At 33.8% G+C, this 21540-nt stretch overlaps 1 protein-coding gene and 1 pseudogene across 1 annotated transcript; one reads left to right on the forward strand and one right to left on the reverse strand.

Annotated features, from left to right (window-relative positions):
* The first annotated feature begins 5058 nt into the window (after positions 1-5058).
* LOC120165428 lies at positions 5059-7999 on the forward strand (annotated as a pseudogene).
* Positions 8000-20306: 12307 nt separating this feature from the next.
* Positions 20307-20646, reverse strand: LOC120165322 (monothiol glutaredoxin-S9-like). Its single transcript, XM_039174871.1, has one exon. It carries the CDS (start codon positions 20618-20620, stop codon positions 20315-20317), a length of 306 nt encoding a protein of 101 aa, XP_039030802.1. The 5' UTR covers positions 20621-20646; the 3' UTR covers positions 20307-20314.
* Between the last annotated feature and the right edge of the window lie 894 nt (positions 20647-21540).

The following is a 21540-nucleotide window of genomic DNA, read 5'->3' on the forward strand; positions in this document are numbered from 1 at the left end:
TGGGGTCAAGTTCAATCAGGTGCTCTTCGTGTTACTCATGTTTCCTCAGCAGATCAACTTACCGACGCTCTTACCAAACCGCTTCCACGAAGTCGATTCCAAGACTTAAGGGTCAAGATTGGTGTCTCCTACGGAGCTCCATCTTGAGGGGGCATATTAGAGAATTAATTATAATAAATTTTATTTAAATTTTAAATTATTGTAATCAATTATAATATTCTTGTGATTAGTTGTAATTCCCTAACTCTAGGCTAGTCTCCTATTTATGTGCCTTGTAATTAGTTGTAATCCCCTAACTCTAGGCTAGTTTCCTATTTCTATGTGCCCCATCTTATGTATATATATCCACTCTTAATCAATGGAAAACTTAAGCCATTGTTTATCAATACTCTTCTCTCTATTTCAACACAACATACCAGAAAAAATATGAAGACTTTCAAAATCAACTTCAAGCTATGATGCAGATGATACGAAAAAAATCAACCCTAGAGTCCACCTTCTTAGGTGTTATTTTTATTCTAGTTAACAATGTTTAACTACATTATATTTTACGTTAATGTAAACTTTGATTTATTATTATGGATTTAAAGTTTTTTGTTATGGATTTCAAGTTTGTTTTTATGGATGTCAATTTTTTTGTATAATGCTATAGGTTAAATTTGGATAACAAAAGAGTAGAAAATAGCTTTTGAAAAATTAGGTTTAATTTGCGGTGTTTTTATAAAAGAAGCCACTAAATACATAGTCAATACCAGAGTTTTTAAAAAATGCCGGTATATACGTAGTCAATAGCGGCTTTTTATATTCACAAACATCATTATATGACATAACATTTAGCGGCATTTTTGGGAACAAACACCACTATATGTCAGAACATTTAGCAGCGTTTTTGGGACAAAATGTCACAAAAGAAAAGATAAAAAGAGACGTTTGGAAAAGTTCCACTAAATATCATAACCTTTAGCGGTTTTGGTAAAAAAATGGCGCTAAAAATATAACCTTTAGCAGCATTTGTGAACAACAAAACGTTGCTACCTTTTGCGGCGTTTGTTTCAGTAGCGCTTTTTACGGCATTTGTTTTTGCGCCACAAAGGTTTTTAGCGGCACTTAAAAAACGCCACTATATGATTGAAAATGCCACTAAAAACATGTTTTGCTGTAGTGAAATGAGTCAAGATTAATAAGAATAAAACATTTGTAAATAATTGTAGTTAAAAGACCAAATTGAGTAAAATGCAAAGTTAAGAAACTAAATAAAAAAGAGAGTACATTTTTTGCAAACATAAGAATCGAAGTTATATATGTATTTTATAGTGTTATGGGAGCATGCAGTTCAAATTTAGTCAAAAACGAATTTAGAATGAATGATGAATTGAAGAAATAAGGAAATCATGCAAAATTGAGGGATTAAATTGAAAAATAGAAAACTTGTTATCAAAAAGAAAAATTGATAAGAAAATACTAAGCCAAAATTTTGGGGTTTTTCAGTGAATCAAAATTTTCAAATTTCAATTCGACTCGAACTCAATAATTCGAGTTGATTCGAATGAATTCAAATTAAAAAAATATTTTTTCGAGTTGAGTCGAGATTTACTCACCTCCTACCCTTAAGATCAACAACTAAAAGTAAAACTACCATATACATACAAAAAAACATCTCAAAATCGTGAAACTAACAAGAGTTATCGTTTCAGTAAATAATATGTAGTGAACTAATAATATAAGTGATAAAAATATTATTTTTTTAAAATCGATGACCGAAATCGTTGACCATCCGTGTAATTTACCCTTTAATTTTTCTGACGTCGTATTTTAGATTTCCTAACTATGTCCGGAATGCATCTAAAATCACTTGGGAAATGTTAAAGACTAATTTTAATCATTTTGAAAAAGTTTAAGGGGGTGTTTGGTTCAAGGATTGTGGGATTCCCATGGGATGGGAATCCCACATTCCCATGTTTGGTTGGCAGAGAATCTCATTCCCGGTAAAGTTTAATTACCAATAGTAGATTTTTTGGGGTATATTACCAGGAATGTCATTACCTCCCTTCCCTTAGGTATTGTAACATTACCGGCATTTTTGGACTAAAATGCCCTTAAATTTTTATTTTTTTTCAAAAATATCCTTCTTCTGTCATTGAATAATAAAAATTCTACGAAGGTTAAATTACAAATTTATCCTTAAATTATTTTAGATTTACAAAAAAGTTTATAATTAAAATTTTATATGAAGTTTAGGGTTAATATTTCTTTTACCCTTTCATTAAACCTTTTTTATATTTTTAATTTTGTAAAAAAATTATATAAATATTATTATGAATTTAATTTTTTAAAGAAAACATATAAATATTTTACAATTTGTAATATTATACAAATATATAATAAGGACAATTTGGTCAAATATAGATTTCAATAATCTTTTATTCCTTTAATCAAATACAGTAATCTTACATTCCTGCTAAACCAACCAAACACAAAATACAACATTCCCAGTAATCCTATTCTCTGGTAATCTTTTATTCCCACTGGTAATCTTACATTCCGTGAACCAAACGCACCCTAAGAGTAATTTGCTCTTTTCCACCATCACCATGAGATCAAAGTATACAATAACCTGCATGGGTGAGTAAAACTCGATTCGACTCGTTGATTTTTTTTATTCATCTTAACTCGAAAAAACTCGATTCGAATTGACTTCGAGTAGTAATTTTATAAACTTGACTTGAAAAAATTTCAAGTTCAAATCGAGTTGCATTTTACAACTCGAAATTTTTAATAATTATTGGATTGATTTTCAAGTTTTAATCGAACCCCTCGACTCTGTATGATATATGTATATCACATATGAAACAATATAAAGAAATATATATGTATTACATATGGTCATAAACAACCATTTAAATTAGAATAAAATAATATCATAATATTATAAATATTTACAATTAAATTTAAGCATAAACTCGAAAATTTGACCCGACTTAAATTTTATAAACCAAACTTGACTCGAAAAAATTTCAAGTCAAGATTAAGTTATAAAATAAGACTCGTCAACTCGAATAACTCAATTTTTTAACTCAATATTATCGAACAACCCCCACTAACATGTACAGCCCCTCCTGCAGAGTCCTTGATAGTTACTTGCTTAACCTATTGCTAAGCTATAATTATTTTCGTAAGCTTAATCGATTAGCAAGCATTTCTAATATATATGTATATATATATTTTGTCGAAACTTGTACAAAATCCCACATGTAATAGAGCAGACAAACCATGGTGGTATTTAAGTTATAACCAAGAGTTGGTGGGCATGACCTTACTTGAACCGGATTTGTTCTATAGAGGAGACAGGATTCCACGTCTGTTTGATGAGTTGAGGCTGTGTGACGCATATGCCACAGTTTGGTAGTATTATCACAGGATTCAACAGAATGAACTCCACGTACAACGGTACTCCCTAACAATCTGTAAATATTCCCTGCAGTCATCTTTCTTTTCATCACAGTCAAAGCTCCTTTAATAATCCGAATGGTTTTCCTATCATCATCAGCCTTATCCCGTAAAGTGCCCAAAGAAATCAAATTTTTCTTCAAATCTGGGATATGTCGAACACCACACATCACCAATACCAACAATATTGACAGAACCATAATTAACCGACATGTATGTCGAAAACCATTCCCTATTTGGCGTGATGTAATAAGAACATCCAGAATCAAGAATCCAGACATCCATCAGATGAGTCATCATGCTTCTCATCAGTCTGCTTTTTCAACTTCGTACAGTCTTGCTTCATATGTCCCGCCTCCTCGCACTTGTAACAGTGAATTGTCTTCTTATCCCTAGATTTGGATCTAAAATTCCGCTTCCCAGACCCTGCCTTCTCTGGCTTCCGTCCACGGTCTCGATTACCATTAACATATAAGCTATCAGCTTGAGAGCTTTCCCCTGCATTCTGCTTCCGCTAGTTGTGAGCCAACAAGGCTACAGTAATCTCCTCAACTTTGATAGTCTATTTCTCATATGTAAGAGTAGTCACCATGTGTTCGTAAGAGGGAGGCAACGAACACAACAGAATCATGGCTTTGTCTTCATCCTCAATTTTCACATCAAGCCGAGTCAAATCAGAAACAATTTGATTGAAGACATTCACGTGTTGCGCCAAATCATAATAATCATGCATCTTCAGCTTTTACAGCCGCTGCTTTAGATACAGTTTAGTCGTTAAGGATTTGGACATAAACCGACTTTCCAACTTCTTCCAAATTTCATATGGAGATGACATATGCATGATGTGATACATGACCTCGTCCGCCAAACATAATCGTATGGTTCCTGCCGCTCGCTGTTGCAATTCTTCCCAATCTTCCTCCTCCATCGACCCCGGCTTTGTAGGTCGCAAAGCCTTCAGAATCCCTTGTTGCGCCAACAGATCCTTCACCCTTGTTGCCATAATCCGAAGTTACCCTGACCATCGAATTTCGCAACTTCGAATTTGGTTCTTGACATCTAATACCAATTGTTAAAGAATCGGGTAAAGAAAACGGAAAGAACACAAGAATTTTAATGAGGTTCAGCAATGTGCTTAAGTCCTCGGTGCCCTAGGCGGCGCTTGAATTTTTATTCAATTCAATGTCTCATAGGTTTAGGTTACATCTCCTTTTATAATAAATAAACCCTTATACATATTTACAAAAACAACCCTGTACCATACCGAGGACCATAGCCCCCTCACCCCAACCCTCATAATCGTAACCCGCCCCCACTACGATACTTTCTTTGTTTATGAGCCATACATAACAAAACGGATCAAATAGTCTCATTTTTCATTTCAATTGTTATTTTTGTACTGCTTGGTGTCAAACATGATCCCATCTATCTTGGACTTTGAACAAGGCGCTGTCTTGATTGAACTCAACAACGGTCAAAATTGCTTCAAGCTGATATAAAAGGTATTGACGTGAGAGAATTTCCTAATTTTCTTCATATTGAATACATTGCTTCAAGCTTATTCTCTATTACATTTGTATCAGCATTCGGGAAGTTAAGTAGACAGAGACCATGACCATCAATGACGATTTAAGCATGACCATTGTCGCATTCTGTGGATCCTTCGAGTTCGGTTCCTGCGTAAGTCTCCGTCACCACTCTATGCACCAGAAAATGAGATTTGCTTGTAATGGTTACTTCCATAAGCTGTAAAATGTTGAAATTGTTTTCAGGCAGTCTTTTCATCAGCAACTCCGGCTGAAATTATGGTCTTTCTCTTACACTAGAGGTATATATTTGGACACTAAATTTTCTAAGCAAGCAACTTATAACTAATGCATTCGATCTTTGAATCTTCAGTATTCAGAGTTTGGTTCTATACTGATTTTCGGTGCTGGTGCAATCACGAGTGGACCGGTTGCTGATTTTATTGGTAGGAAAGGGTAAGTTTTAGTAATTCTTTTTCCTTTGGTATAGATTATGATATGATGTAACATTATGTTGTTTGCTAAATATGTGCAGGCAATGAGAACAGCTACTGGCTTCTGTGTTGCAGGGTGGCTAGCTATTTATTTTGCTAAGGTTGTACTTGTGATCCAGCTTCACCTCTAAATTTATCATTGTTTAAGCTACAAATTAATCGATTATGAAGAAATGTAACCGTAACCTGTTTCGATGTCTTTGATTAAAACAAAAAGGGGGCTTTGTCTTTAGACATTGGAAGACTGGCAACAGGCTATGGCTTGGGAATATTCTCGTATGTTGTGAGTTTCTGAATCTCATCTACAATTCCCTCCTGAAACCTTTTATTAATGACTATGATGCCTTTCTTGACAAGGTACCGGTATTTATAGCCGAAATCGTGCCGAAGAATCTTCGAGGAGCACTAACAGCTGTAAACCAGGTAAAATTTACATTAATATCAACTCAACTGGAATCCATTCCATGAATGTGAAATACAAATGCATGATCAATGAAATGTACACAGACCTGTTAATTATTTCACTTTTTATTTCTACAGCTTATGATCTGCACGGGAGTGTCGGTCTCCTTCATAATAGGGACGGTTATAACTTGGAGGACATTAACATTAACAGGTAAAATCACTTTATCCATCTATTCAAAGTAATCACGTTGGAATGAAACATATTTCGGAGAAATCGTGTGTCTATGTATGTCTACATATTCATGAAGCTAAAGATAGAAGCCGAATTTATAAGCGGTTGATTGCAGGACTCGTTCCTTGTGCAATTCTGCTTGTTGGACTCTTTTACATTCCAGAAACACCTAGATGGCTAGTAAGATGGAAGCCTATTTCACATTGAAATTATAGTAACATGAAACGGGAACTAGATAAAAATCCGTAGATATAATGCAGGCAAATATAGGACATGAAAAAGAATTCGAAGCTGCACTACAAAATCTTCGTGGCAAGGACACTGATATATCGAAGGAGGCGGCTGAGATTCGGTTTCTTAGTCTGAACTCTTATCATTTTAACCAGCATGAACAATGAGTTAAAGCATTGTCGAGAAATGTTCTATAAAAATAAGTTATCTTCATGCTTTACAGGACTATATAGAGACTCTTGAACAGCTTCCAAAAGCTAAAATGCTGGATTTGTTTCAATGAAGATACTTACGCTCAGTCATTGTAATTACAACTGATCTTCAAACATTGGCAATCACAAGTCTTCACTCTTATATCCTAATTAATGTGTCCTTCATTATCTATGATCAGATAGGAGTTGGTTTAATGTTTTTTCAACAATTTGGAGGAATCAGTGGCATCTTCTTTTATGTCAGCAATATTTTCGAGTCTGCAGATAACGGAACGTCGGAACCTTTCGAGTTACACCCTGATTGCATTTGGCCTCAAATTTCTCCTATCATTAAAGTTGCGATTTTTGTACTTAAAATGTCTCAGGAGTCTCTTCCGGTAAAGGGACAATAGTATATGCTATTCTTCAGGTTTCATCTCCTCCTTTCCTCGACATCCATGTAAATTTTCCTGGAAAACAACTGATCAAAACAACCGTTTATGCAGCTTCCAATTACAGCATTTTTCACAACAGTGATTGATAAGGCTGGAAGAAAGCCTGTAATACTGGTACACATTTAGATCAATGAACAATCACTAATGTTCTTAAATTGACGAGCCAAATCGTTTTCACCGATCATCTTTTCGTTTTCATTACAGATTTCTTCAACAGGGTTGATTCTTTCCTGTATACTTTCTGGGATGGCATTCTATCTTAAGGACCATAATTTGGCACCAAATTCAGTGCCCATTCTTTCTGCAGCAGGCATATTGGTGAATCTAAAAAATACTTCATTGGAATCATATATATCCATTCAATTTGTTCATTGCCAAAGTATGAATTACCACTTTTTATTTACGCTAATCTTATTTGGGGTCAGTTATACATTAGCATATCGGCATCGGACATTCATGTCCAACACGTATCCAAACATGGGTGTCGGAATATGACTCATATCTGATACTCACACTCGAGTTTTGTTTCAGATATTCCCAATAAATATCAAAGGAGTAGCTGGAAGCCTAGCAACACTGGTGAACTGGTTTTGTGGAGGGGCAGTTACTTACTCTTTCAACTACCTCATGAGCTGGATCTCCTCCGGTAAATAGAATAAAGCTATCTTCTTTTTTATCTTCAAGTTTCCATACTTTTAAGCTGTACTTGTGAATTTTTTATCTGCAATTCATGGCTTTCACAGGTACCTTCCTGCTTTATGCTGCAATATGTGCACTGGGTATAGTACTATAGTGTTTGTGATCACAGTGGTTCCTGAAATAAAAGGGAAAAGCCTGTAACAAATTCAAGCAGAAATCAATGCATAGAGAAATCAAGAAAATGAAGCTGTTGATTCTTCAGTGGAGCACACAGCAAGAACCAACATGTACTAATGCGAAGCTACATTTTCCATTTGGGATAAATAAAGTTATTGGAAATGAGATTGATCTATGTTTGCTTTTCCATACTATGAATCTATAATTAGTTTAAAAAAAACAATAGAACCAGAGATTCTGCCCCCACCTTATGAATCTTAGTTCGTATTCTGAACGAATGTTTCAGATATTTCATTAATGTTCAATCCCAGACCTGTAAGTACCGGTTTAGCCGATTTCGAACCATCTGTTATAGGAATAACGATACGCTGTTGGCCTGTTCTCCCATGGACTCGGGGCTTATCATCTTCGATGAATCCGTTCCCTCTCTCCACTGCTTCGACGTCATTTTCATCATCTTTTTCTTCTTCGATTGGTTTCGAGTTCGCCCTTTTGTTTCGGTTGAGTTTGGCTAGACTTATTAGTGGTTGTCGGACACCATTCCTGGCGTATTCATGTTGTTGGGGTTCATTGGTTGAGCCTAGGGGCATAGGGTGCCCCAAGGTGACCCGTTTGAGGGCTATGCCAACAAGGCTGTAGAGGATGAAATTGAAGATTCTATGGCAAATGCCGACACTCTGAATATGCTTTTCCTTTTTCTGCATGGCTTGGAATGAGATGAAAAATATGAAGCGAAAGATGAGAGCTTAGAAGGAAGTGTTAAAAGTTTCAAAGTTTGGCAACCAACTTTGGAAAATGTTTTTTCAAAGTTTGGTAAATGTTTCTTTGAAAAATGTTTTTCAAAGTTTGGTAAAATTTTGGTAGATGTTTGTTGAAAATAGGAATGGGTAAATTCACTTTAGTCATTGCACTTTAGGGTATTTTCAAAGATTAGTCCTTAAGTTTCTACTATAAATACCCTTACCCATTTAGCTTAAAAATCATCCCAAAATATTTCTTTCTTCCTATACTAGAGAGCTTTCTTGTGAGTAGTGAGTGTTTTGTAAACACCTGTAAATTTTCTCTCTTAGTAAAAGATCTGCAGCAGCCCGGAGACGTAAGCACAATTGGCTGAACTCCGTTATCAATTTTCGGGTATTATTTTTCCGCTTTTATTTCGCATTCTCACTAATATGGTTATAGGGAAATTACTTGTACTTGGTTTATTTCCTAACAACTGGTAATCAGAGCTTTTGGTTGTGAATTTTGTCAAATTTTCTGCGAGGTTACTATTCATTACTATTCACGTGAATAGTGAATTTCGTGAATAGTGAAATTCGATCGGCGATACGAGTTTGTCGACGGTGGTGTTCTAATACACGGTGATTCGCAAGAATTGTCAAAAACGATCCAAACGAAGCCAGATTCGAGTGAGAGCGATGGCTGCAGACGAATGGAAGGTAAAAATTGAAAAGTTCGATGGTGCGGACTTTGGCTTTTGGAAGATGCAGATTGAAGATTTTTTGTACCAGAAAAATCTATATCAACCTCTCTCAGGAAAGCAACCAGAGGGCATGAAGGATGAAGATTGGGCTCTTCTCGACAGACAAGCCCTCGGAGTTATCCGACTGACGTTATCCCGCAATGTTGCTTTTAACATAGCAAAGGAAAAGACCACGGCGGGTCTTATGGCGGCTCTCTCCAGTATGTACGAGAAGCCATCGGCCTCAAACAAAGTTCATTTGATGAGGCGATTATTCAATTTGCGGATGGTGGAAGGGGCATCGGTGGCACAACACCTAAATGAACTCAACACAATCACAACCCAGTTGAGTTCAGTGGAAATTGAGTTCGATGATGAAGTTCGAGCTTTAATTCTCTTATCATCTCTACCAGACAGTTGGAATGCTACTGTTACAACAGTCAGCAGTTCGTCGAGAAACAACAAATTAAAATTCGGCGATGTTCGGGATCTGGTATTGAGTGAAGAAATTCGACGAAGAGAATCGGGTGAAGCATCAACCTCCTCAGCCTTGCACACGGAGTCTAGAGGGAGAACTTCAGAAAGAAATTCAAATCGTGGCAGATCAAAATCCAGAAGGGGCAAATCAAGAACAGGAAATAAAGATTTTACCTGTTATAATTGCGGCAAGAAGGGTCACTTCAAAAGAGATTGCCGAGCACCGAAGAAAAATACCGGCGCACAGGAATCTGCCAACATGACGGAGGAGACAGGTGATGCCATGATTTTAAGCGTCAACAGTCCGATTGAATCATGGATCTTGGATTCAGGGGCATCTTTCCACTCCACCCCATGCCGAGAAATCATAGAGAACTATGTCAGTGGTGATTTTGGGAAGGTTCATCTAGCTGATGATGAAACCTTGAAGATCGTCGGAAAAGGAGACATCCGACTAAAGCTGCCAAACCAGACCACCTGGAAGCTGACAGGAGTGAGACATATTCCTGGCCTCAAAAGAAATCTGATTTCTGTTGGACAGCTTGATGGAGAAGGATATAGTACAACTTTTTCAGGCTGTGAATGGAAGATTACCAAAGGAGCACTCATCATTGCTCGTGGTAAGAAGACCGGTACTCTCTATGTAACCTCAAATTTAGAGAATATCATTGCAGTAGCAGATGCTGATGGAAAATGAAACCTATGGCACCAAAGGCTCGGCCATATGAGCGAGAAAGGAATGAAGATACTTCTGTCAAAAGGGAAGCTGCCCGATCTAAAGAATGTAGATGTAAGACTATACGAGGATTGCATCTTTGGAAAACAAAAGAAAGTCAGTTTTACAAAGATTGGCAAGACTCCCAAAGCAGAAAGGTTAGAATTGGTTCATACTGATGTATGGGGACCATCCCCTGTTCCATCTCTTGCAAGCTCACTATATTATGTCACCTTCATCGATGATTCAACAAGGAAGGTGTGGGTTTATTTTCTGAAGAAGAAATCAGAAGTCTTTGATACCTTCAGAAAATGAAAGGCCATGGTGGAAAATGAGACTGGTTTGAAAGTCAAGCGGTTGAGGTCTGACAATGGAGGAGAGTACAGAGACAGTAGTTTCAGAGATTTATGCGCAAACAATGGGATCAAGATGGAGACAACAGTTCCCATAACACCGCAGCAGAATGGCGTAGCAGAGCACATGAACAGAACTCTGAATGAACGTGCCAGAAGCATGAGGATACATGCCGGATTGCCCAAATTTCTATGGGCTGAAGCTATCAACACTGTAGCTTACCTGATCAACCGTAGGCCCTCAGTTCCTTTGGATGGCGGAATACCAGAGGAAGCTTGGAGCAAGAAAGAAATAAACCTTTCACACTTAAGAGTGTTTGGTTGTATTTCTTATGTACACATAAACTCTGCTGAAAGAAGTAAACTTGATGCCAAGTCCAACAAATGTGTCTTTGTTGGTTACGGTGGTGATGAGTTCGGTTACCGGTTTTGGGACTACGAAAATCGGAAGATCATCAGAAGCAGAGACGTCATTTTCAATGAGAATGTGATGTACAAAGACAAGTCAACCGCATAATCAAGTAATACCGAGGCTGAAACAAAGGAATTTGCTAAGTTCGAGGAGATTTCTGGAAATGATGTTCAGATCAGTCCAGAAGCAGTTCAAGAAGAACCAGACACACCAGAACTGAGACGCTCCTCCAGAATTCCTAAACCAACCCAACGGTATTCGCCTTCTTTGCACTACTTGTTGCTGACTGAAAATGATGAACCAGAGTGCTATGATGAAGCAATGCAAGTGGAGGATTCAGTCAAGTGGGAGTCTTCCATGAAAGATGAGATGGACTCGCTTATGTCAAATCAGACATGGGAATTAACTGAGTTACCACCAGGCAAGAAAGCGCTCCACAGCAAGTGGATTTACAGGATCAAAGAAGAGCATGATGGGAGCAAACGCTACAAAGCAAGATTGGTAGTCAAAGGTTTTCAGCAAAAAGAAGGTATTGACTACAATGAAATTTTCTCTCCAGTCGTAAAACTGTCTACAATCAGACTGGTGTTGAAAATTGTAACTGCGGAGAATTTACATCTTGAGCAGTTAGATGTAAAGACAGCTTTCCTTCATGGTGATTTGGAGGAAGAGATCTATATGAGGCAGCCAGAAGGCTTCATAGAGGCAGGCAAGAAAAACCTGGTATGCAGGTTGAAGAAGAGCTTGTATGGTTTAAAACAAGCTCCTAGAAAGTGGTACAAGAAGTTCGATAGTTTCATGAGTAGCAGTGGTTTTACCAGATGCCAAGCAGATCATTGTTGCTACATCAAGAAGTTTGACAATAGTTTCATTATTTTATTGTTGTACGTTGATGACATGCTCGTTGCAGGCTCAAACATGCAAGAGATCATAAACTTGAAGCAAAAATTGTCGAAGCAGTTTGCTATGAAGGATTTGGGCGATGTAAAGCAGATTCTTGGGATGAGGATCAAGAGAGACACAAAGTCGGGGAATTTGATGTTATCACAGGCTGAGTACATCAACAAAGTACTCTTCAGGTTCAACATGCAAGATGCTAAACCAGTAAGTACACCTTTAGGTGTTCATTTCAGACTCTCCAAAGACCAATCACCAAAGACGGAGGAAGAACGTGCACACATGGTGAAGGCGCCGTATGCCTCAGCAATTGGAAGTCTGATGTATGACATGGTTTGTACCAGACCAGATATTGCTCATGCAGTGGGAGCTGTTAGCAGGTACATGAATAATCCGGGCAAGGTACACTGGGAAGCAGTCAAATGGATCCTCAGATATCTTCGGGGTACCACAAACAAAGCACTTTGTTTCAAAGGTGGAGATATGATACTGACAGGCTATGTAGATGCTGACTTAGCCGGAAATGTCGACATCAGAAGGAGCACTACAGGGTATGTCTATACTCTAGGAGGAACTGCAGTGAGTTGGGTTTCTCAACTACAGAAGATAGTTGCTCGCTCCACAACTGAAGCAGAATATGTCGCTGTTACGGAAGCCAGCAAGGAGATGGTTTGGCTCCAAAGTTTCTTGGAAGAGTTAGGCAAGAAACAAGAAAACAATATCTTGTATTGCGACAGTCAAATTGCTATCCATCTAGCAAAGAATCCGTCTTTTCATTCCAGGACAAAGCACATACAATTGAGATATCATTTTATCCGGTCTCTTCTGGAAGATGGGATTTTGAAACTTGAAAAGATTAGTGGAGCTCAAAATCCGGCAGACATGTTGACAAAGACGGTGACTACGGACAAACTGAAGTTGTGTTCAGCTTCAGTTGGCATGCTAGAATAACAAGACCAGACATGCTGCTGCATTGATCGAGGTGTGAAGACATATTAAAATCAGTCTTCAAGTGGGAGATTGTTAAAAGTTTCAAAGTTTGGCAACCAACTTTGGAAAATGTTTTTTCAAAGTTTGGTAAATGTTTCTTTGAAAAATGTTTTTCAAAGTTTGGTAAAATTTTGGTAGATGTTTGTTGAAAATAGGAATGGGTAAATTCACTTTAGTCATTGCACTTTAGGGTATTTTCAAAGATTAGTCCCTAAGTTTCTACTATAAATACCCTTACCCATTTAGCTTAAAAATCATCCCAAAACATTTCTTTCTTCCTATACTAGAGAGCTTTCTTGTGAGTAGTGAGTGTTTTGTAAACACCTGTAAATTTTCTCTCTTAGTAAAAGATCTGCAGCAGCCCGGAGACGTAAGCACAATTGGCTGAACTCCGTTATCAATTTTCGGGTATTATTTTTCCGCTTTTATTTCGCATTCTCACTAATATGGTTATAGGGAAATTACTTGTACTTAGTTTATTTCCTAACATGAAGGATTTGAGCAAATTATGTATTGGTGTTTAACCATGTATGAATTATTCTATTCTTGGGAATTGGGGTAACAAAAATGATTCCATGGGCTCCCAAATAGGGATTTACCGAGGAGTGATATAATTTTAAATTTTTTAAATTTTTATATTTTTCAGAAATACTCTTTATATTTTATATTTACAATATATTTTCGTCCTCTAAAATTTTATAAATTCAACATATCTTAAAATTTTATAAATTCACTCAAGTACTGCCTAAGACGTTTTTGTTAAAAAAAACCGCAGGAACAGTAAGGGAGAGCAAAATTAAGGGAATCCTGGTAGTGGAATTCCACATTGCCTGAAGCAAATGGAATTCTGAGACGGCAAACAATTTAAACAAAATAAAATAATTTAGGGTGAAATATAACATTGACCACTAAACTATTTATTCCTTTTACTTTTACCATTAATCTTTTAATTTTGTCAATCAAACCACTAAACTATTTAATTATTTTCAATCAAGTGACTTGCAGTTAACATTTAACAAATTAGGTGATGTGGCAGTTAAATATATTGGTATAATCACACATTTGGTCAACGTTATTTACATATTCTCTCAATTTAGTCATACTTTAAATAAATTAAAATAAATTTAATAATTTAGTCCTACTTTTAATAAATTAAAATAAATTTAAAATTTAATAAATATATATTAAATTGAGAGAATATGTAAATAATAGAGATCAAATGTGTGATTATACTAAAATATTTAAGTGTCATGTCACCTAATATGTTAAATGTTAACAGCAAGTGGCTTGATTGAGAATAATTAAATAGTTTAATGGTCGGATTGACGAAATTGAAAGATCGGTGGTAACAGTAAAAGGGTTAAATAGTTTAGTGGTAAATGATACGGTTTACTCAATAATTTAAACAAAAAATAAAAGAAAAATACCTTACCGAAAAAATAAAGAAAAAATTTAAAATAACAATTAGATAACCAAAACATAATAAAAATGATAGTTGGGATATTAATCTTCAATTTACCCAAAGGTAATATTAAGATAGAGATACAATAGATACACAACACGTAAAATTAAATTTAATCTAATCTATAATACTAAATAAATAAATATATAATCTAAGGAGATTAATCAAATAAATCCTTAAATAACATAAATAATATGATTCTGAATTTATCCAAAATTTATGATGAATAGTTTGATTGAATTTAATTATAAATAATTAATAAAAATATTTAAAATATATGATAATTTAAAATTTGGTAAATTACATGATTGATCACTTTCCTTTTAATTTTTATACTTTTTTCTCACAAAATTCAAAAAACATGACATTTGGTAACTTTCGTTTTTATTTAATTAAAACATTATCACTTTTTTTAAATTTCCTCAGTTTTCCTCACTAACGACAATCAAAATTTAAGTGACTAAATATTTAAAAATCGATAAGGTAAGTGATCACATCTTAATTAAATAAAAAACATGAGCATATTTTAATTAAATAAAAATGAAAGTGACTGAATATTATATTTTTTAAATCTAGTGAGAAAAAATGTACAAAACTTAAACAAAAGTGATCAATCTTGTAATTTATCATTCAAAAATCGTGTATTAGATTTATGTTTAGTTTAATGCTTACTTTATCTTCACTAATATAGATAAGAAATTCTTGATATCTGATTAAGATATTTTAAGATACATTAAAAAATTAACTTATAATTTATTGATTAATTAAAAAATATTTCAACCTAAAATATCCTAATGTCATTTAAAAATCATGATAAATATAATTAAAAAACAACTTTAATAATTTATCTAAAATACATTATTTACTCTCCTATTCTCATATAAAATTGGCATAGATCATGCAACCAACGGGAAAATAAACGTAAGATATTTCTTCTGTAATCAGTATAACTCGAATATTATATTTTCATGGTAAATATTTAAAATTTTCTTAAGAATAAATATTAAGATTGAAATTTATACAAAATGAGATAATACGAATATTATTGACAACTCAATCAATAAATAAATCTCAAACTGGTTGAGACTTTAATTGATTTTATCTTTTCTATGGATATTAAGTATCTTTCCATGGCATTTCAACTTGATTCATTTCTATTACTTCTTTAACTTTGGTACGCTAAAATAATTCCATCATTTATTTTTTTTAGTAATAGTACGTCTAAATTAATATGTTCGAATACAAATAAAAAATTATATTACCAATTTAAATTTATTAATGATATTTTAAAGTTAAAAATATGAAAACAATACTTATAAAAAGTATGAGTTCAAACCTCAGACTTACCTTAAAGTAAAAATTTAGAGTACCTTACTAATTAAAGTGTGTGACAAAGATATAAGACATTCCATCTATCTACACTGCTTTGGTTGTATCTTTTCCATGATGCTAAGAATCTTTTGCTGTCCTTCCATTTAAACATGCACTATTAGTTTCGTAGGGGTGTAAGAAGCCAACCTGACTTGTAAAATTGACTGAAATCGAATCGAGTTAAAATTATTTTTAACATGTATTGTGGCGATCCGAAATCGACTCGAGTCGGAACTGGTGTTGACCTGAACTCGAGTTGGACCTGGAAATTGTGGATCTAAACCCATCCTGCACCCGACCTGAGAACGACCTGAACCCGAATTGAACTGAAATATGATACTCGAACTGCATCCGACTAATATGAACTCGAACCTGAGATTGACCTGGTAAATAACTGGTATTACCCGACTTGTTTTCTACCTGACCCGTTATGAACCTGACATGTAATTGACTCAACCTGTAAATGATCCGACATGTTGTTAAAGTGGTCTAATATTTACCTAACTTATAAGTAATAAGTTACCATTAATATAATTATGTTATTTTAAATTTATAATAAATTTATGATAATTAAATTAATATGATTACTTTTTGAAATTTAATTTTTATATTCATTATAATTTGTATATTATAAATTAAGTTTTTAGATTAATTCCAATTCTTTATATTATTTATAATTCTTATATTATAAATTTTATTTATAATCACTAAATTAAATTTAGATATTGTCTTATTGAACATGCTTTTATTAAATTATATAAATTGAGTTAAAATATTCATAAATCTTACTTTTAATGTGAAAATTGATTAATAATTTAAGTATAACTTAACTTGAAATTTTTAAAATAAAAATATATTAGTTAAAATGATGAACTTATTAAAGATTTGAAACTTGAATAACATAACAAAATACTAAAACAAAAATTTATAAATGAAGTTAATTTTATCACACTTGAATACAATAAAATCAACTAAACAAAATAAATTTATGTTGAAATAAATGCTCTCAGATCTTATAGCTAAGGTTTTACAAGGCTAAAAGACTAACTATACTACCAGAAATATCATCATCGAGCCTTTATACCTAAATGCTTCCAACATGTTTAATTATGGGCAACTTTCTAGCTTTAAAAGCCATAATCCAATGCATGATTTCTAAGATGATCGAACCTAGGACATTTAGGAGAAGGCAACGACTAACCACTACACTTAACAAGAAATATTTGTTTTTGATAGGAAAATAGTTTTTAGGTTAAACTACTATTAGAATTAAATTCATTTATTTTATGAAAATATATTAATTATAATATTAATTATTATTATTTTAATTTAAATAAATTTTCTATGATTTCTCATATGAAATAAGTTCATTGAAGAAAAAAATATAAAAACAATAATTTGGTTGATTTTAAAATATAGACATATAAATATTAAGATTTAAACTTAAATTAACATGTCTTTAAATTATATGTTGATAAAATAAAAAAATAATGACAATGTATTAACCCCTTATGGTGGAAGTTTTAAATTAAAAAACAAAGTAGTAGTAATTGATTGGTGTTTGTAAAATTCACATGTATCTCAATAAAGATCATAAATTGCATATAAAGAATAATCACTTTTTTTATAAAAAAAACTAATCATAATTGAAGATTAAATAATAGTGTCAAATCTTATAGTATCACCGATTATTTATTTTGTTAATAAAAATAAAAATCATAAAAATATAAAATAACATATTTAAAAGATTAGTCATATAGTCGTTGACTGTTTGAATTGTTATTCAGATTTAAAATTTTAAAATATATATGAACTAAAATTGATCAATTAGAGCATAATGACTAAAAACACAATTCACACATAGTATAGATATTAATAAAAACATTTTTCCTTTTGATAATTCGCATTATGAGCTTTCGTCTAGGCCCCATCTTCCAGCTTCATAAAATAATAAAATAATCATGTTTGACAATATTATAAGTTAGTGACTGTCTTTATTGTTTTAGTTGTATTTAGTGTTTTCTTAATAAAACAATAAAAGTAACGTGTTTGATAAAGTTTAAATATGTTTATGTAGTTTATTAATAAAACATTAAATTAAATTTTCAAAGTAATGGAATATGCTTTCGTTATGTAGGGCCAATATTTTAGTTTTTGCTCGAGCCCGAAAATTTGAGTCGACTCTGGATTTTAGGTTATAAAATTTATAGTTTAGGTTTAAAATTTAGAGTTTAGAGTGTATAATACGTAGGGATTAGGATTAAAATAAAAAGTTATGTAAATTAATTTTTAAACATTATTCCCTCTGTCCCATCATTTTTGTTCCATGTTGGCTAATTACATAGTTTTAGGAGATAAATCTAAGCACGTGTTAAGTTGTATAAAATGAGGAAAATGAAAAAATTATCCCTAAAAATTGATTGATAGATTTGACATTTTTGTTTGGAGTAAATTACGCTTTTAGTACCTAAACTATCATTTTTTGTCTATTTTAATACCTAAACTTTCATTTTTGTTTTCAAAATCATACCTAACGTTCAGTTTTTGTTTCATTTTAGTACACTGTCGTTAAAAACTTAACAAACGGGCTGATGTGTCATAGCTCTGGTGGAAGGACGACCAATCTGAATGGTGGACCATGAGAGAATGACGAGTCGACCAATATAGTTCAGTTTCAGGCCCATCAGACGATAAACCATGGAGATCAGAGGAAGAAGAAATCGAAGAGTCCATCTTCGATTTGGGGTGATTGAAGTGTTTCCCAATGAAATATAGGCCATAATCATATTTAGGGGGTTGAAAAGGTACGGGCTGGAAAGTTTGAGTTTCATCAACCGACGAATACGACGGCCGACGACTGTAGACGTGATGGCCGACGATACTATCCCTTAAATTTTTAACAGAGGGTACTAAAATGAAACAAATAATTAAATGTTATGTATGGTTTAAAAAAATGAAAGTTTAGGTACTAAAATGAACAAAAACTAATAGTTTAGGTACTAAACGCATAGTTTACCCGATTTGTTTTGATAGATATAAAATAATGAGACAAATAAGGATAAAAATATATAAATGTTTTTTATTAAATTTTCTAATAAGACATTTTAAATTAGATAATTTTAAAAATTAAAATGAACAAATTTATTTAAACGTATAGAGTATTTATTTTTACATTGTTGGAATGCAATAGGGTTTCCAATGTTGAGAAACTTACCCATGTTGCTTCTAGATGGAAAAAGTGACACTAACAAATATATAAAAAAATTATAGTATAAATTATTAGATTGGACTAACAATAAATGGTCTCTGGATTTTATTTTGTTGAGTATACTGACTATTAAAAGTTAAAATTTGGTCATCTAACTATAAAATGATTTTTTTTCGAGTCATCCGACTATTAAAAGTTATAAAACGGTCACTTGGCTATTTAGATATTCTAAAATCGTCCTTTTTATGTTAAAAAGTTAACGCTTGTATGAGTTGGACGTTAACCTGCTGACTGAGATATAGTAGAAATCATATTTTAATGATGTTTATTGGCATCACCATTGCTTTCAAGTATTGACTCGCCAACATAATGTTTCAAGCACTAGCTTACGACATAATGTAAACAGAAATTTGATCCATGAAATACAGATAAAACGGTTATGGATAAGATTTTCTCATATCACAATCAATAGGTTAGCGTCCATCTTAGACGACCGTCAATTTTTTAACGGAAAATGATGAGTTTGGAATATATAAATAGTTGGGTGACCATTTTGCAACTTTAATAGTCGGATGACTCAAAAAAGCAACGACCTCTAGTCAGGAACCATTTTTTAACTTTCAATAGTCAAGGGAGTCAACAAAGCAACACCTTAAACTCGGGGACCATTTATATACTTTACCCTATCATTTTTTACTCCATTCAAAAGTAACAAACTTTGAATTATCCTTATGATCGACGCCTGCGATGGAAAGGTTGATCATGGAGGATTTTGTGAAGATGCTTCAAACTAATCACTTTATGATTAGCATCTATAACTCTGAGATCATAGAATTTGGTGTATTGAAAAAATGACTTATTTATTCAAATTTTGATGTTATGACTGCTAGGGTGTATATATATATATATATATATATATATCAACATTTGTAAGTCTGTATAAATGGCTTAAGCAGAAGTACATATAGAAAGTAAACTTCATTAAGAAATAGGAACAATTTACATTGATATAGAGAGCTAAAGCAAAGCTATAGAATATCTCATGAGAGATTAACATGGAAAAAAAGAAGATACACAATACGTACAGCTGACCAGAGAGGCTACTGATTTTTTAGTCAATTTATTTCTTTCAATGTCATAATTAGAAAGAGTTTTGATTTGTATTATAGTTCAATACAAAGCTTGATACGGCCTCAGCAAAGGGATCAGCCCTCCACTTAAGTGGAGGGACATGACTTCATTTGTGGATCCCAGCAGCTTTCCCCCTATGAAGATCATCGGAACCGGCGTGTTGCACCCCAACCTCATCAGGGCTCTCTCCATTTCCCGGCCTTCAGGGTCTTGGTCGATCTCGTGAACCGTCGGGGTCACCCCAAGGTCTTGGAACAGAATCTTGACCGTAAAACACAGGCAACATGAGCTCTTGCTGAACAGCACCACTCCACTATCCGAGGCCAATCTCATCACCTTGTCCATGTCTTCTGCAGTGAAGACGGTCGTTACACTTAACGTGGGACGAAGAAAATGCTAAAGCTCAGAGAGAAGTCAAGATATTTTTTCGATTTCACTTTAAAACTTAACGACTATCGGATCACTGCATTCGACTGAATGGTGGTGGGAGGTTGGAGTTTGAGAAAGAGTGAAAAGGGTCCAAAACCTTGGTGGACCTGAAACTTAAGCTCCCGATGGTGGAGTATTTATAGGGAACATCATAGAGTAAACTCCATTGTTTGACAGAACATTGAAAACAATCTCTGCTTTAACTAGATGCTTCAAACCAATAACTTTGAAAATATTCTGAGGCAAGCTACTCATTTAGACCAGATTCCCACGATCGCCTCCTTTGAATCCAATTTGCAGGAAAAGTTCGAGAATGTGATGGCTTTCGGGGGAGGCAATATCTTTGTATTGCGCCCACCAACTTGCATATGATTCTTCTTCCCAAATGTGAGGGTTGCTTCTCTTTCAACGGCTTTGAACACGTGTATCGACAACTACTCTTCCTTTCATCACAGTGGGACATGACAGGATTCTCCACTGTCTATCCGAAAAAAAGTTGGCATTGCAGAAGAGCATCCATGAGGTAGTTACAGTAGAGGTACACACTGTAAAATCATGAGTAATATCACCTTTTTGCCCTACAAATAAGGTAATATGCACATCAGTTGTTATAATAAATCATTAACTATGTCAACTAATATGTTAGTTTTAAAATCAATGAACTCCTTGAAAAGAAAAAACCACTGAAAATCTACAAAATCCTCAACAAGTTTCTGTGGTATTTATGTTAATCCGTTAATGTAATAGAAGGATGCACCCGTAAAACATGCAAGTTTCTGTGGTATTTATGTTAGTTTTAATGTAATACAAGTTTCAGTGGTATTTATGTTAATCCG

This window comes from Hibiscus syriacus, unplaced genomic scaffold (assembly GCF_006381635.1).
Source record: "Hibiscus syriacus cultivar Baekdansim isolate YM2019G1 unplaced genomic scaffold, ASM638163v2 tig00111582_pilon, whole genome shotgun sequence".
In the NCBI taxonomy this organism is placed as follows: Eukaryota; Viridiplantae; Streptophyta; class Magnoliopsida; order Malvales; family Malvaceae; genus Hibiscus; species Hibiscus syriacus.

What these genes read in the sequence shown, in the direction of transcription:
- LOC120165322 (XM_039174871.1), bottom strand. Translation starts at nt 20,620, where the DNA reads ATGGACAAGGTGATGAGATTGGCCTCGGATAGTGGAGTGGTGCTGTTC.